At 26.2% G+C, this 16,650-nt stretch overlaps 1 protein-coding gene across 4 annotated transcripts in view; it reads left to right on the top strand.

The window, feature by feature from the left end:
* Positions 1–16,650, top strand: part of LOC129975070 (DDB1- and CUL4-associated factor 6-like) — a 43,841-nt gene that overhangs the window by 21,550 nt on the left and 5,641 nt on the right. For 2 of the 4 annotated variants that reach the window (XM_056087956.1, XM_056087958.1), the window contains exons 11-16: positions 6,386–6,785; positions 9,991–10,168; positions 12,282–12,571; positions 14,300–14,459; positions 14,991–15,147; positions 16,481–16,569. In XM_056087956.1, coding sequence (XP_055943931.1) covers positions 6,386–6,785; positions 9,991–10,168; positions 12,282–12,571; positions 14,300–14,459; positions 14,991–15,147; positions 16,481–16,569 — 1,274 coding nt within the window. The remainder of the gene's footprint in view (positions 1–6,385; positions 6,786–9,990; positions 10,169–12,281; positions 12,572–14,299; positions 14,460–14,990; positions 15,148–16,480; positions 16,570–16,650) is intronic. The other 2 variants (XM_056087957.1, XM_056087959.1) reach the window with 2 other exon arrangements.

Raw genomic sequence — 16,650 nt, 5'->3', positions numbered from 1 at the left:
AAGGGTTATTATGAAACAAACATCAAAATAAAGATTAAATTAAAAATCTTATTAAAAATCTTAAGATACTCATTCTGAGATGCACATTCCCATTCTTAAAATACGTCTGTGGCAAATTTGATAGCTATAGTTCTAATGGTAATAATTCGGTACTGTCGAATGTCAACCAACAGAAACACAGATTCTTCTTTATTATTAGTAGAGCTAATAATGCCAATGAATTTTTCAGAAAAGTGATCCAAAGTTGATAATGGCACCAATTTTCACAGTGTTTAGGTTAGTAAAAAATCTCTGTTGAAGGGTGATATTTTATAATTCAAAAAAGTTATTTAGATTGGAATAAATCAATAAAAGCATAATTCTATTCTTAAACTCTTCAACACTAATAAAAAAGCATAAAAGCAAAATTCTATACAAAGTACAAATGCAAGTATTTGCAAATTCCAAGTATTTTTATAAAAAAGGGGTATTGTAAATAAGTTGTGTCACATTATTAAGCAGGAAACATATTCTTTTGAGAACATTGGTAAAGAATCCTTAATTATTATATATCTTATTATTAATTAATTATCTTATTAGAAGTTTGATTATATTTAGTTAATTTAGTAGTTAATTATATTTAGTTAAAATATTAATGCATGGTAGTATTTGAAGTCGTATTTTTATAATTACGAATTAACAATTTTATCAAAATAAAAGAAGCCTTGATTTAAAATTTAGTCTATATTAATTGAGTTTTTGATTATGGTGTGATTATGGTTATGAAATTATTACAATTCCCATCAGTTAGAATTATTGAGGTTTTACTGTAATGGAAGCTGGTGTCAAGTGTAAACTTTTTGGAAAAAGTGTTACAATTAATGCCAATAACACTTTTTGGAATGCTTTTTGTGAAGACCGAAGCAAAATAGTGGTGGAATTTGATTTAAGTGAGAAATTAAATCAATTCTAGAACTAGATTTCAAAGCAATTAGCATTAGAAAAATAAATAGTAATTATTTTGAATATTCAATTAGTATGTTACATCAAATACGAAAATAGAAGCGTTTTTTTTTTTTTTTTTTGCTAAAAAGAAAAAATAGATGAGTAGAATATTTTTATTATTTTACCTATCTGCTTTATACAATTTTGAGTAAAATTTACTGTATTCAAATTAATTTTTAAATTGTATTGTGATATTTTTATAAATAAAATTAAAGATGTCATATCTGATTATTTATCATCAAATAATTTTAATTACTAAAAATTATTCAAAAATGTATCAAGTAGCTTAATATCTTGTATTAAATGCCCTTGTTTTCTTATTATGCTCTTCACATTTGGCATTATTTCAACATAATACTTAATTTTCAAACTTTTTACTCCTTTTGTAACTTAACTCAATCTGGGTTTACTTGCCAATTTTTTCCTGGAACATTTTCCTTTGGCAGTTATAGAAATGGGATATTTCCAGACAGAAAACGTTACTTACTGATAATAACCCACTCTTCTAAGTACAGTTTCTAGAGAACTGTGCCAGATTTTAAATTTCTTGGAACAAGGAAAGTAAGTCAATGTATAAGATTCTTTTCTTTTTGTTTACATAATTTCTCTTTTCAAGTAACAATCCATCAATAAAGTATCTAGACACTACTCATAATTCCCAAACTAATTATTGCACAGTTAAAAACTGTAAATGCCTAATACAGAAATTTCTTATATAAGGAGCCATCTTCATATTTAATTTCCTCATTTTTTTTCCCCATATTGCAACACTCAGTTTTGAAAACATATCCAAGTTCTACAAATAAAAATAGCTCAAATGCATTTTGTAATTTTAAGCCAAAAATTAAAGAGTCATTGTATATAATTAAAATTTCCATTTCAGAATGTTAAATGAAGTTCCAATTTTTTCAGTATATTTCATAGCCAAAATTGCACCAAAAAATCCTAGTATCCAATCCAATCTAATTCAATATATTTTGAGGCATGATGAATCTTTGAGAATAATTTTTATTCTACATTAATACGTTTAAACATTACTACATTAATACATTAAACGTTTTGCTGTTTTAATATAAAAGTATCATATAAAAATATAAAAGTATTTTAAAATATAAAGTAAATGTAAAAAAATAAATAATAATAAATAAGAATTCACAAATATTTTGATGCCAATGAAAAAAGCAAGAGCCAAAGTATCAATGTTCTTCACTTTATTCAATTTCGTCAAATACTTTTTAAGATATGTAGCAATAACCAAAGCTTTCTTAACAGAATTGTTTTTGCTTTGTTTGCATTCTCTCAACTTAACCAGAGAATTCTCCGGCAGGAATTAATAAAAAATCTGTAAAATGAAATGGAAAAGAAAACATGTCTTTCAGCATTGCTTTAGATTAAGAATTGATTTGTGAAATCTTCAATTAATGAAAAACCATAATAGCAAAATTCTATACAAAGTACAAATTTATATTGCATTAATAAAAGATAATTGAACATATGAATGAATTAAATACTAAAGCTTCTTTTATGTGATTAAAACAATGTCCTGAAGCTTTGATAAAATGTCTTTTGTAAAAATTGAAACTTATGTTTCAATTAAAAAATAAATATATAATAAAAAATGTTGCAGTAAACAATTGTTTTGATTTAATAATCTTTCTGATACAATGGGATAAAATATAGACCATTTTTTAAAAAGGATTATAAATACCATTTAGTGGAAACTTGAACATATAAATCACTATGCTATTTATGTTTCAATTATAAAGGAATGTTTCGAATAAGTAACTATTTTTCAATTTTCTGAAAGCTTTTTGGTTTAAGAATGTTTATCAATATTAATTGCTAAACTTATTCAGTTTTTGATTATTTTAAACAATATATCCCATATATATTTAACTATTTATTAATTTTCTATGTAATTGAACATGCAAAAGCATGCATTTCAAATTCTTATTTAGTCATATCTCATTATTCTTTATAGTGATTTTTTTAAAGCATTAATCTTTGAAATAATAATATGAATGGTGAAAGTATTAATAGAGAGATCTATTTGTTATGTTTGTATATATTGAAAAAGATTCAACATCTCTTTTATATATATATATATATATATATATATATATATATATATATATATATATATATATATATATAATATAATTCTGATTATTTAAAAGTTTATATCTGAAAATTTCTCATTATTCAGAATCATTTAAGAGATGAAAAATTGAGAGTTGCTGTTGCATAAGTAGTAGATTATGCAAGTATAAATATACAGATGGCTCCTTATGTGATTACAGATTGTATATGTTTCTAAAGTGGATGTACATCTGAATTGATTAATATATTTTCCTTAAATTTAACTTTTATAATTACAAGCAGTAAGAAGTGCTATGATGCTTTTTTGACAAACTAAGCACATTTTCACATGATATTAAAATAATTATTATAACAACTGAATAATAAGACAAAAATGTTCTTGTTTTATTATTCAGAGAAAAAAACTAAAAAAGATCAAATATTAATGACAAATGAACTATTTTGAATGAGAACTATTAATTCTAGTTTTAGGAGTTGAATAGCAAAATAAAGCAGAACAAAGAAAAGCAGAGTTAATGCTAGGTTATTGTTATTTTTAATAAGAAAACAAAAAATGATTTATTTATTGTATTGAATTCACTTTGATATTTAACTGTTGTTATTTTAAAGCAACACACGTAATTAAATACTTATTATCTTATTGCTTTTTATATTTGGAATGAATGATAATTAATTGAATTAATTAAGAGCACAATAGTAAAATGGAGAGGATAACAATTTCTAGCTGGCATTAATTTGTTTTGTTTACCTTTGCTAAAAAATGTGATTTTTGAATCTGAATTAATCTGTTAATTAAATAAATGTGTTCTTTTTATTAATATTTTTATTGATTATTTGCTATAATGCTTGTTATAAAATAAAGTTTGTGTTATTTATAGAAGTTAGTTTTAGTATTATTTTAAAATAATTTTATTTTGCATGCAATTTTTTTTGTGAATATATTACAGATTTATCTTTTTTATGTGTTCTGTATTTTTAAACAATATTTCCTCCCCCCTAAAGAGAATAAGTTTTATGAAGCAATTAAAAATAATTTCCAAAATTTAATTAATGTTTCTATTTATATTTTTCAGAATTGTTGATTTATTTTTAAGATTAATTAACATTATTTATTTTTTATTAAAAGTAATTTGAATAATTATTATTTAATAATTTAAACAAACATTATTTCTTTTTTCTTAAAAAATAATTTAAACAGGGTGTTTCAAAACTCTTTGTATGAACTTTAAGAGGTAATAGAATACATTTTGTCCGGCACAAATCACCATACAATATATGACAATTTCTTGTGTGTATATATATATATATATATATATATATATATATAGAAAGAGAGAATATGGAAACTAATATATATAGTTTCAGTGATTTGGATTTGAAGACTAGATTCCAAATTCTTGATTGGGAAATATGAGGTTTTGATACTAAGTGAAGCCTGATTCTGGAAATATGGAAAAATTTTCTGAAACTTTGACCTTTCAAAAGCTTTCACCAAACTATAAAAGGTGGGCAATTGTTTTTGAGTTTAATTTAGAGTTGGCCAAATAAATAATTGCAGCAAAGCTTAGTGAACTCTGTGATATCTGCATTTCACACTTTTTGCAATTATGTTAAAGCTATATATACATACTACACTATAACATATTTTATTCTAAACTGAATTATTTTTAAATACGGAACCTACATGATGATGTGTGTCTTCTTAAACGAGTGAAAGATATTAGATGGTGCATCAACTAGTGTCAGGAAGTGGTTTTGAATTTTTCTGTGAATGGCTGTGTTCAGATGCCTGGAGGATAAATTGGAAAAATTGTTGGCTTTGATGGCATTGGAGAAGAAAATGAAAGCTGGACAAGAAAAGGGAAACCAGATAACAATTGATGACTGCGATATTAACCAGACAGGTTGAAATCAACAATAGAACTTAAAAAAAAAAAAAAATTGGCTTTGCTTTTTGCAGTAAATGAAAGTTGAACTAGGGGAATTTGAAGTTGAAACAGAAGGTAAATTCTGAAAGAAAAGAGATGAAGTAAAGATTAAATATGCAAGCCAAATTTAAGACAGATATAGTGGAAGTTGTGAAAGAAAATTATAATATTGAAAGCCTGTTCAAATGCTTCTTCAGTAAATCTAGAAAATGGAGTTTTTCATTCTAGTTCCAAATTATTAAATTTTGACCAGCAAACACCAGCAGCATATTTAGAACTCAATATGATGTTGTTAATGATATTATCATTATGATATTATTAAAAAAATAGGGCAACTTCTCTGTTACTTTCCCACTCAGATAGCATAGTATAAAGGAATAACTAAACTATTCTCTATTATTTGTCAATGTTTGTTTCAAAGAATCAGATAAATGGGCACTGTTATTTTTCCTAATCTACAAAGCAACTGGCTGCACTGCTTTAGCAGTGTTCTTCAGCAGACCCCTTCATCTGCCCTGTAATCTTTTATTATGGGACTAAGTAATTTGTGTTTCTGGCCTAATCAATATGCTCATTTCTGGAGGCATGTTTGAGAAGCAACATCATTTTGGGTAAAAAATGTTCAACTTAATGAATGGCAAAGATTTTTTAGTGGACTAACCGTGTTGGGAAGTAATATTACAAATCTGTAACAATATGCAATCTTTGAATAGGGCAGTAATGTTGTGATAATTTCAATTTCACTACAAAATTTAGGAAATGAAAGGTCTTAAGGCTTGGCAAAACTCGATTCTGGAGGCAAAGAGAGTATCCAGAAATTTCATGAGATTTTAAAAGGTAGGCCAAATCTCTTCAGGTTATAAAAGGTAGATTATTGCTCTGAAACTCAAATTTGCAAAGTTGATGGAGCAGCTGAATATGGTATAGCCTTGAGAAGTCTATAACTTGTGTACCGACTTCTCAAGCTTGAAGTGATATATGCTTAGTTCTTCATGTATTTAAATTTGTGGCTTTTAGCTGTACATTAAAATATTTTAATTCAAGGTACTTGTATGATTATTTGTGTCTCCATTTATGACAATTGGTACAAGATATAGCAATACTTTATCTTAATGCATGGTATTATTTCTGTATCAAGAGTTTTATTTGTATTCTTAAGTCTCATCTATATTCTCACCAGAAGTGATGATGGCTGAGTTTTTAATACATTCGTTGGTTGAAAATGCTTTCTATCATTTTTATGGTGATTTCTGCTAAGTACTTTTGCATATTAAAATCCTTACAAAAGTCTTAAATTACCTTATATGTTTTTTTAAAAAAAATTATTATTGAGACATCATTGCACTTTCAGTTATTATAATTATTTGTTGCAGAAGATCATGCAATGGAAGGAGCTAGTGGTTCAAATGAAAGTAACCCCGATGTTCCTTCCAAAAGAAAAGAAAAACCTGAAAAAGGATCTGACCCTTCTAACCAGTCACCTGTTGCAAAAAACAAATGCATTAAAAAGACAGACATTAACCAACCATCTACAAGCAGTGCCTTTGTAGAAGATAAACCCACAAATGATTCATATGGTGCCACCTCTGAACCTAGTACATCAACTCATACTGAAGATATTCTTGATAATGTAAATAAATCTGAACCAAGTGCTAGTGATAGCAATGTAAATAATGTAAATGAAGAACAAATATTATGTGATATGTCTAACGATTCTGACTTTGAAAGCATTGAAAAAAAATTGGAATCCAGAAGAAAGGATTTAATAGAAAAGTAGGTTTTTATACTATTTTCTGTGCAATAATTAATTGCATTATATATATATATTCTATGATAATTTAATTTTGCTATTTTAAACTTTTCTAAAATGAGCTTATTTTATTATATTTTGGCATATTTTACAGTTACTAATTTTTGTTGGCAAAAAAGATCAATTTAGAAATGTGCAATATGGGCAAAGGTATTTTTTAAAAACCTCTGCCTTTCAGTTTTTCTTAATATTATTTTATAATGTTAAGTTCTAAATTTCCAGCATTTTAACATAATCAAATGCTTTGTTTCCAGTTCAGGTCTACTAATTTAGAAATGTTTTTCAAAGTCAAATTTTCTCTGTGGGGAGTGATTATCTTTGTGTAGAAAATTGATTGAGTTAAATAGAAATGAAATGAGCATTTAAATACATATAGTTAACAGGAATATTTGCAAATGTTAAACAGGGTTGTCACGCCACTGGGAGAACAGAGAAAACCGAGAATACACACGAAATTTAAAAATCCCCCCCCCCCCAAAAAAAAAATATCGGGAAAAATACAGGGAAATATGAATATGTTCATAAAAACAGGGAAAAGACTGGAAATTTTAAATTTCTTTGTTATTTTTTTTCCTGTCAAAAAGTTTTGATTTCTAAAGACTGCAAGAATAAAAGATCGTTGCTACAGCTTCCAAAAGCGAAAGCATACCGATTCACAGGAAATTCACCATTCCCCCCCTTTTTTTCTGTATGGATTGTACTATTTTCAATTTGTGAGACAGTTGTTCTTTTCCCATGAAAATCCTGAATTACAGCTAATGAGCTTGTGGGAGACATGTGATTGCTTGAAAGAATAGAATATATTTCCGTGGCCGGAACATTCAATCTGCTGTGGCATCGCGTTAGGGCTTAGTCACTTAAACGTAAACTTATTGAATGGTTTGTTTCAAAGTAGATTAGGGGATATGTTTAAATCAATGAGCTGCTCAAAATCCGTATGTAATACACATTGGATTGATAAAAAAAGAAAAAAATCAATCCTGATTTTGCTGAATGGGTTCGAGAAGTTCCGCAAAATTCATTTATTGCATATTTTTCTCTTTGTAAGAAAATAATAAGTCTAAGTAATATGGGAAAACTGGAACTTACTAATCATGCCAAAAGAGGGAAACAAACAAGACTGCATGCCAGTTCAAAAGAGTCATCATTGAGGCTGGATTTTGCATCTAAAAGGAATGATATGTCAAATCCGAAAACGTCAAATTTAATGTCTGAAAATAAACTGATTTCGAATTTGTTTTAGTTCAAGAATAATCATTAAAACCTGTGTCATATTTGTCGTATTATTCATTCAATGATATATCAGAAATATTTTCACATACGTTCTCTGAAAGCAAAATAGCTGATAAATGTCGCACAGAAGTTATACTATATCACTAAACCATAGAGAAATGTTGTACCTCTGTATGGTTACGGATTGGGTCCATTAGCTTCTTGAAACTGATGGCTGACATATCTGAAAAAGTTGTAGAGATTGATACTTGAAATGGCAAAATAAATAAATAAAAATCTTGCTTTGTAATGTTTTTTATTAAGTAATTATTATATGATTTGTATTATAACAAAAATGTTTGTACTTTATTTCACCCGCGTCCTTAATTTTGTGTGACTTACAATTAAAGAGCATGAGAGATAATATATCTGTCCCTCCTTAATTTATAAATTTTGTCTTGCTAAATTCTAGATAATAAATAAAGATAAATTGTTTTTTTCTGTATGTAAATATAAACCTTCTTGTATTATGCTATAAATTCGAATAATGTTAAATTGTTGCTTACTTTCCTTGCTTTTTCCACTCCTTAAAACCATATTCCATTATAACTAGCAAATGAGTATTATTCGGGCATTTTCTCATATCTTAAATATATGTACAAGGGGAAAATGTATAATGTCTTGAGTATGTGTACAGGAATTTTTTCTCCCAGATTTGAATGACAACTTTGTTAAATCAAAATGATTATTGCACAGCAATTTGACTTGGAAACTAACAGATTTTTTCAGCAATGAAGAGCACAAGAAACAACCTTAAGTAATTCTTTGAACTTAAGATTCTACAGAATGCTGATAGGTATTAACTACCAAACTGAGATTTTAGGATAGATTAAAAATTATTTTTATGTTTAATTACATAATATTGCAAAAATCTCAGTAAGGAAGTGAAAACTGTTGCAAAATAATATAAATGTGTGAAATGATTGCAAGAATTACTACTGCCAGTGGACAAATGGCCATTATTTCTATTGCTTATTAAAGATATTATGTTTTCTACAGGATTGTATTTATAACTAAAATAAAAGTTAATTTCTCCATAGATTCATTCATTTTTTGAATGTCTGAAAACTTATTTAATTTTAACCATAAATAATGACCACTACTTTTAATATGAAGTAATATGCATTGTTTATAAGACTTCATAGTAATGTTTCTTATATTATTTTTATGACTATATTAAAATAAATGCTCATGCGTTTTAAAATTGAAAATGGTTTTGTGTTATTATTATTGAGAATAGATTGATTTATTTACAAATAATCTGCTGTAAAATTGCAAATGCAGAAAAATAAAATTTAAAAGTTATTTGAAATTTTAATTGTTTTTTCCCCCTTCCTTTTTGATGAATATCTTAGACATGTAAAATATGGTTTTTGCACATAGTTAAAGTAAGGACTGAATGTCTTCTTGTAATATCTTTATTTTAACGATTTTCAGTTCCTATCGTTTTTCAACATCATGCTATTAACCATGTTTTTCAAGATAAAGGAGAAGATACATCAAAATTTCCTTTTGAAAATAATCATTGCAACCACTATTCAATGAATAATTGCATTATTTTTTGCACCTGCAATTACTTTTAGATTTTTTTGCTCAGCAAAGAAGCAGTGTAAAAATAGAAGCAATAATTTAATAAATATTAATCACATACAAAAAAACTAGTAAATAGAATAAATATTGAATCTTACTGCCAAGATTTTTTGTTATTGTTGTATTAAAGAGAAATAAATCATTTAAAAAATAAATTCTGTCTTGTGTCCATGCCTCCTGTATTTTGTAATACATTTTAGAAATTAAATTTTGATTTTATTATTGAAATTTTGAAAATGTCTTGAGATATGTTTTTTTTATTTGTTTTGTTAAAATATTGTTTTATATTCATTTTTTTTTCACCAGGCATAACACAGAACCAATGGTGAACTTACATTATTCTGGTCAAAGTGTGAGTAGTGGCCAAATAACAATGGATGTTGCCAACTCTAGTGTTGCTGGTGAGAGACAATGGATAGAACAGTCTTTATCTGATTTACCAGAACTTCCTACTGATATAAGCAACCAAGAACAGCCAAATGAGGTTTGTTATTTTAGGTTTTGTAATATTACAGATAAAAACATAGAAAATTCTTCGACTTGTACAGCCTGAATAATTTATATATTATTATTGTTCATCATTCTTAATTTTTTGTTTGTTTGTAAATTCTGAATTTTATAAAAGGATTTTTTAAAATTAAACGTGGCATGCTTTAAAAAAGTAATACTTCTGCTCAAATTGTCCTGACTTAAATCCAGGCTTAAATTTCACCAAAATAATTTAATGCAATTATGATGCATAAATTTGCTAAACCAAAGTATTCTTTCGGCTACCTTTTTGAACATGACTTTTTAAAATCTAAATAGAAATATTTTTGAATTTTATTTTCAGCTTAATGGAATGATTAGAAAATTTTTAATTTTTATCTATAGTTGACTATTTGTGTTGATTTATAATATATTAGCATTAATTTCAGGCACAGTTGTAGGATTTTGGGTTGTGTTATGTGTTACATGTATTGCATATTGTCTATTTACAACATTTTAATGTAATTAAGTGATTCTTCATTGCTGGGTGCTTTATCATTTCATGAATAGTAGGTACAGATCTGTGATTTTGAAGGATTTGATTTCAAATGTCTTATTAATTAAAATGGCATATTGTCAGAATTACCCCCCCCCCCCCACAAAAATGTTTTGAAATATTTTCCTTTTATTTTTTCGCATTACTTCTATACATAGAAAAGGCAGATATGTTATCATAAATGATTTGTGTTGCTCCAAAAATTATTAAATTGCTAAATATCAAAAATTATTGATTGAAAATCAAGATTTTGATGAAAAACTATACTTTGAAAATATTTAAAATAGCCTCTTTTTATTTAAAATTTCTTATGTACTTTTTTATGTTTATAAATATTGATTGCTAAAGTACATGTTGAAAAGTACATATTTTCTTTTCTTCTCTGATGCTTGTATGCTTTGAAAAAATTTAGTTTTAATTATAGCCACTGACAGGCAATTGCATTTAAATGATTTTTATTGGATAATTGGCAAATGAACACAAGAATTAAATTTATATTAAATACGTTTGTCAAAAATGATTGAAATTCTATAGATAAATACTGATAAATATAATTTTTTTCTGTTAGCAAATAGCTACATGTATATAAAAATATTGTTAATTTAATTTGTTCTAAATTAAGTAAAAAAAAAAAAAATGCTTGTGTATACTTTTTAGAAAAATAATTTTTTCTCATTAATAGGTTTGGACCAAAATTTAATCTACCATTTTAATAAAATTATCCGTACAAATTTCCATTGTTGTTCATTGTATTTATGAATCATCCTATTCTCATTCATTCAATCATGTTGATAGCCTGTTTACAAAATTTCTTACATAACTGGTACTTTCTTAGTAAGGAATGGCTACATGCCAGAATTTTCCTTTCAGCTTACTGTGCACCTTGCTGTTGGTAGATATATAGACAGTATTTTATGGATTCAGGGTAGTCCAAAACTTGAAAGATTTTTTTTAAAAAAATTCAATAATAATAAATTTTGAAACTTATAATAAACACAAAATTTTTGAATGATTAGTAAAAATTAGTTTTGGAAGATTTAATTACTATAAATATATCCATTGCAAGTGGAAAATAAAGCTAAAATTAAAGAAATATTTCTGTTTAAATCAAGAAAAACGTTCATTTCTCCCTGCATTAGGCAAAAAGTTATAATGTCTCACAATGTTTTTAAAATAATTTTTTATTAAAACTAAATCTAAGTTATATATTTTGATTTGATGATTTTATAAAAACTTTAGCTTGAAAGTGATGAAATAATTTTTTTAAAAATTACTAAACTGGTGGAGATTTTGTGAAAATTAGTTTATCATTCAGGTAAGTTGTATAATAACCAAAACTATATTAAACTGAATAGAGCATTAGGACAAATCCTAAATTTGTTAACTATTTTAATAAAATATAAAAAAAAAATATGAAAATGCCATTTTAATTTAGCAATTTCACATCCTGTCTTTAAGTAAAAGAAATCAAGCTAACATTTATTTGATATTTAAACATATCCATTCATTTACAAGTACTTGACTTTTTTTATTTAAAAATTTGTTTATATTTATAAATAATTTTCCTTTTTAGACTTCCGACCCACCACCTGAAACCTCTCAAACAAATGAAGCACAACCAGATCATGCCAGCTCTGAAAGTGATACTGAAGCTGGGATGCAGTCAATTCAACCCAATCAGAATTTGCTGCCTATTATCAGCAACATTCGATCTCTTGCCCATTCAAGTTCCAGCTCTGCTCAGGCTGAAAGTTCAGGAGAAGTGGATGATGGCGAAATGGAGTTGATGATGGAAGTGGATTCATGGGATGTAGACAGTGATGATGAGTCTAGGCAAAGTTCACGTGCTAGTGGAAGTAGAAGGTAAAAGGAAATTAATAGTATGAACTTTACAGTTAGCATGATTAATTTAATATTTATTTTAGATATTATAATGTTGTCATGATGTTGCAGTTTAAGCTGGGGGCTCATGCCTGTGGATTAATCATGCAGTGCACTAGCTAACTGTTTTTTTTTTCTGTGTTCACAAGATATATATTAATATACAGGCAATACATCAGGCAGCCTGGGTTGATTCCTGGCATGGTAACCAAAAAAATTAAGAAAGGAAAGTTTTTGTTTTTTAATTAATGGAATATATATATATATAAATCTCGTCAACACAGAAATAAAATATAGTTGGCTTGTGCATTACATGATTAATCTGCTGGTAAAGCAGACAACAAAACATGCCATCATCTTGATGAAAGTGGGATCACCATTAAGTTTGTAAATATGATTTATATTAGTTAAAGGATGATTTGTGATGATATCCAGAGTGTTTATCAAGTGATGTTTTGTTGTTCTATAAATAGAATTTAATTGGAAAGACCATTTAAATTATATGTCTGTTTGTATCTATAATTCCTTAAGAAACAAGTATAGTCTGAGGAGGAAATTGCGTGCAGCCCTGGACCCGCTAGTATTTTAAAAATATAATGGTTTAACTATATTTAAAATAAATAATATTTAGAAACATGTTTATAACAAATTATTGTTTTTTATCTAAAGATATTAATTTGACACCAATTTCTGGTTAATTTTATCATTTCTGTTAAAACATTTATTCTGTATGTAATACAAATAAATGAAAAAAATTCAGCATGATAAATAATTTCATACATTTGATTGAAACAGTGCTGTTGTTTTATGAGAAATGCTATTTATTATTATATTATAATAATGAGTTATCTTGAATTAAATAGCTTTAATTTAAAATGTAACTATATTATGTGATATTTATTAGTTTAAATTGGCATAAAGCACTATTTGTATTCACTTTAAATAAAAATAAATAATAAAAGATCATCTACAAAAGAATATCTGAATTTTAAATGGCTCTGTTTGAGAAATGTATCTAGGTTGATCAATCGCTGTTACTTTGCCAAACCATGAATACCAAAAATTCAGGGATGTTCAATATGAACGCATTGGCACTTACTGATCTCACTGATTACAACATCTCATGTTTTCTTTAAAGGCTTGCACTAATTATATAGAATATCGGTTGCTTTCTCAACATTTTCCTCTCTGTCAGTTGTAGAATTTCATTTCTCACCTAACTCCTTGAATTCATTTATTGAAATTTTGAATCAATGCTTAATAAATTTAGTGCAAAATAATCTTTATTCAGATGCACACGACATGACTAGAACTTGCACCTTGCAAAAGAAGCTCTTTTTCACTACATTGTTAAAATTACTATACATTAATCTGTTTTTCAATCGGATAAATTCCATTTTGAATCAGAATAAACAATATAAAGTCTTAACTAATTGACTTTTAGCAAATTCATGAAAAAAAACAAAAAATTATGGTAAACACTCATTGCAGCATGCCTTATAACAACTGAAATTTTAAAATTTCTGCAATCCAACAATTATATTTGTAGAATAGAATTTTGAATTATTTGGCAATAAACTTATATGGCTATATATTATTTTTTAAGTCACGGTATTCTTTAGAAAACACTTTTTTTTTAATGTTTTAATAATGCTGATTTATGAGGATTCATACACATTTTTAAATAAGTGACTGAGAAATTTTTAACAGGCGTAGCATTGATAGAATCTCATCTCGTTTCATGGATTCTCTAAACAGTGAAGTCAAAGCTGCCAATGAAGAACTAAGGAAAGTGGAAGCTCACATGTCATTTGTTACTCAACCAAGAGTCAAAAAGAAATTTACTGGTCATAGAAATGCAAGAACTATGGTAATTAATATTCTTTGTAGTCAAACTTTACTAAGCCAAACTTCACTGAATAATAATTATTAAATTGCCTCACAACTGGAATTTATAATGAAGTATGGAAAATTAACAAACATTAACATTAACATTATATTAATTGTGGTAGATTTCAGATTATCAAGTATTAGCATTTTTTTTCTTTTATAGTTTCTGTGTAGAGAAAAATTAGTTTTCTGTACTCATTAAAGTTTTCATTTATTATGCAAAGAAATGAGCACAACTAAGTTGGAAATTAGGATACAAATTTAAAATTGTGTTGTCAATTATTCATATAGAACTGATTTTTAAGATTTGAACTCAAATCAAAATATTCCTTTCTAATTTCTGCTGATATATTTAACTGCTGCAAAAGCAGTTTATATATATTTCAAAATTTAGATTGTAAATTTATCATGGTTATTAACAGCTACATTTTTTAATATTAAAATTTTGTAGTATTGCTTATTAAAACAGTAATTAAATGAATTTTAAAAATTATTTTATTTTACATTTCAGATTAAGGAGTCTACATTCTGGGGTGATAATTTTATAATGAGTGGATCAGATTGTGGCCATATTTTTATCTGGGATCGCCATACTACTGAATTAGTGATGCTAATGGAGGCTGATCACCATGTTGTTAATTGCTTGCAGCCACACCCATTTGATCCAAGTAAATGTTTTATATTTATATTTTCATTGTCTAGCATAATGAATAAAATGAATCTTGCTAGTTTGCCTCACAAGATTTATTTTGATTAAATTTTAATAACTAAAAATGAACATTTAACATATTATAATGTGTATCTCTTATAAAATTTATGTATGATGAAGATTTCAGATAAGTTATTTGTTGCAGTACAAAAGAAGGAAGTGCTCATGTGTCTGTAATGTTAATCTGTTTCATTTACAGCTGTGAAAATTAACATCTTAATTATTCACCTGGAATATTGAATTTTAAAAATTTATTTAGAAAAAGTTTTATTCAAAATTTTGTGTTGTTTTGTGACTTCTTTTCAACATATCTGTTCTATAGTATCATTTTTAATGATTATTTGGAAGGAAAAAAAAAATAAGTAATCGAATAAACAAACAACTGTTGTTCTAGTGAAATGTGTTTTGAATGTTTAATGTAATTTATTAAATTCTATGAAATTAAAAAAACAATCCCTCCCCTAAAAAAATATTTAAGAATTTATACTAAAATTCCCTCATCTAGTATTTTAATTTCAATATCTTCTTAAACTTAAAAAAAAATAATAATAATAACCCAATTTAATAATAACTAGTTTAAAAATAATAATTCAATCATTCATCTCTAATTTAAAACAAGAATGATCAAATTATCTCCCCCCCCCCCTTGATTTTAAATCAATTGTTTACTAAACTGTTTGAAATACTTTTTTCAAGAATCCGCAGAGAAAAGTTTCACTACTTTGCTTTGTTGATAAGGAGTCAAATATGAATTAACATATTCAAGAATTATTGAAGTTATTTAACAGAATTTAAACCTTAATGCATCATTTGCAGTTATTAAAAAAAAATTCTTTTGCTCTTTTTATAGCGATTATTTTCAGTTATTTTTTTCTCCGGTTTTTGTTGTTTATGGTTCATCACGTAATGAATAATATCACATTTTAATGAAAAATAAACATACAAAATTAATACTATTTTTTAATAATGTCTTAATATAACATTTGATTTTGTTATCACATCATTTTATCTTAATTTATACTATTATTTATACTTTATTAACATTTATCATCTCAAAGTCTATTTGATTAATGAAGTAATTTGTTAATATTAAAAAAAATTAGTATTTAAAACAGGATTAACATTTATGTTAAAAAAATACTTTGTATAAAAAAATACTTAAATATTAAAATAATATTTTTGTATAAAAAATTCTTTGTGTTAAATGACTAGTATTAGTATCATTATTCAAATTTCATAATCTGCTATGTTAATTAAAAAGTAATTTATGAATTTATTGTATTGCATTTCAGTTCTTGCATCAAGCGGCATTGATTATGACATTAAATTATGGGCTCCTACTAGAGAAGAGCCTTTCTTTGATGAAGAAAAAGCAGGAGAGGTACAAATTTGTTTATTTTTATTTCATTTGTGAATCATTAATAATATATTTGCTGTAGAATTATTGATAATTATGTAGCAA

The sequence above is a fragment of the Argiope bruennichi genome, chromosome 7 (genome assembly GCF_947563725.1).
Source record: "Argiope bruennichi chromosome 7, qqArgBrue1.1, whole genome shotgun sequence".
NCBI classification, from domain to species: Eukaryota; Metazoa; Arthropoda; class Arachnida; order Araneae; family Araneidae; genus Argiope; species Argiope bruennichi.
The sequence above is the reverse complement of the archived record's forward strand: the minus strand, read 5'-3'. Positions and strand labels throughout refer to the sequence as shown.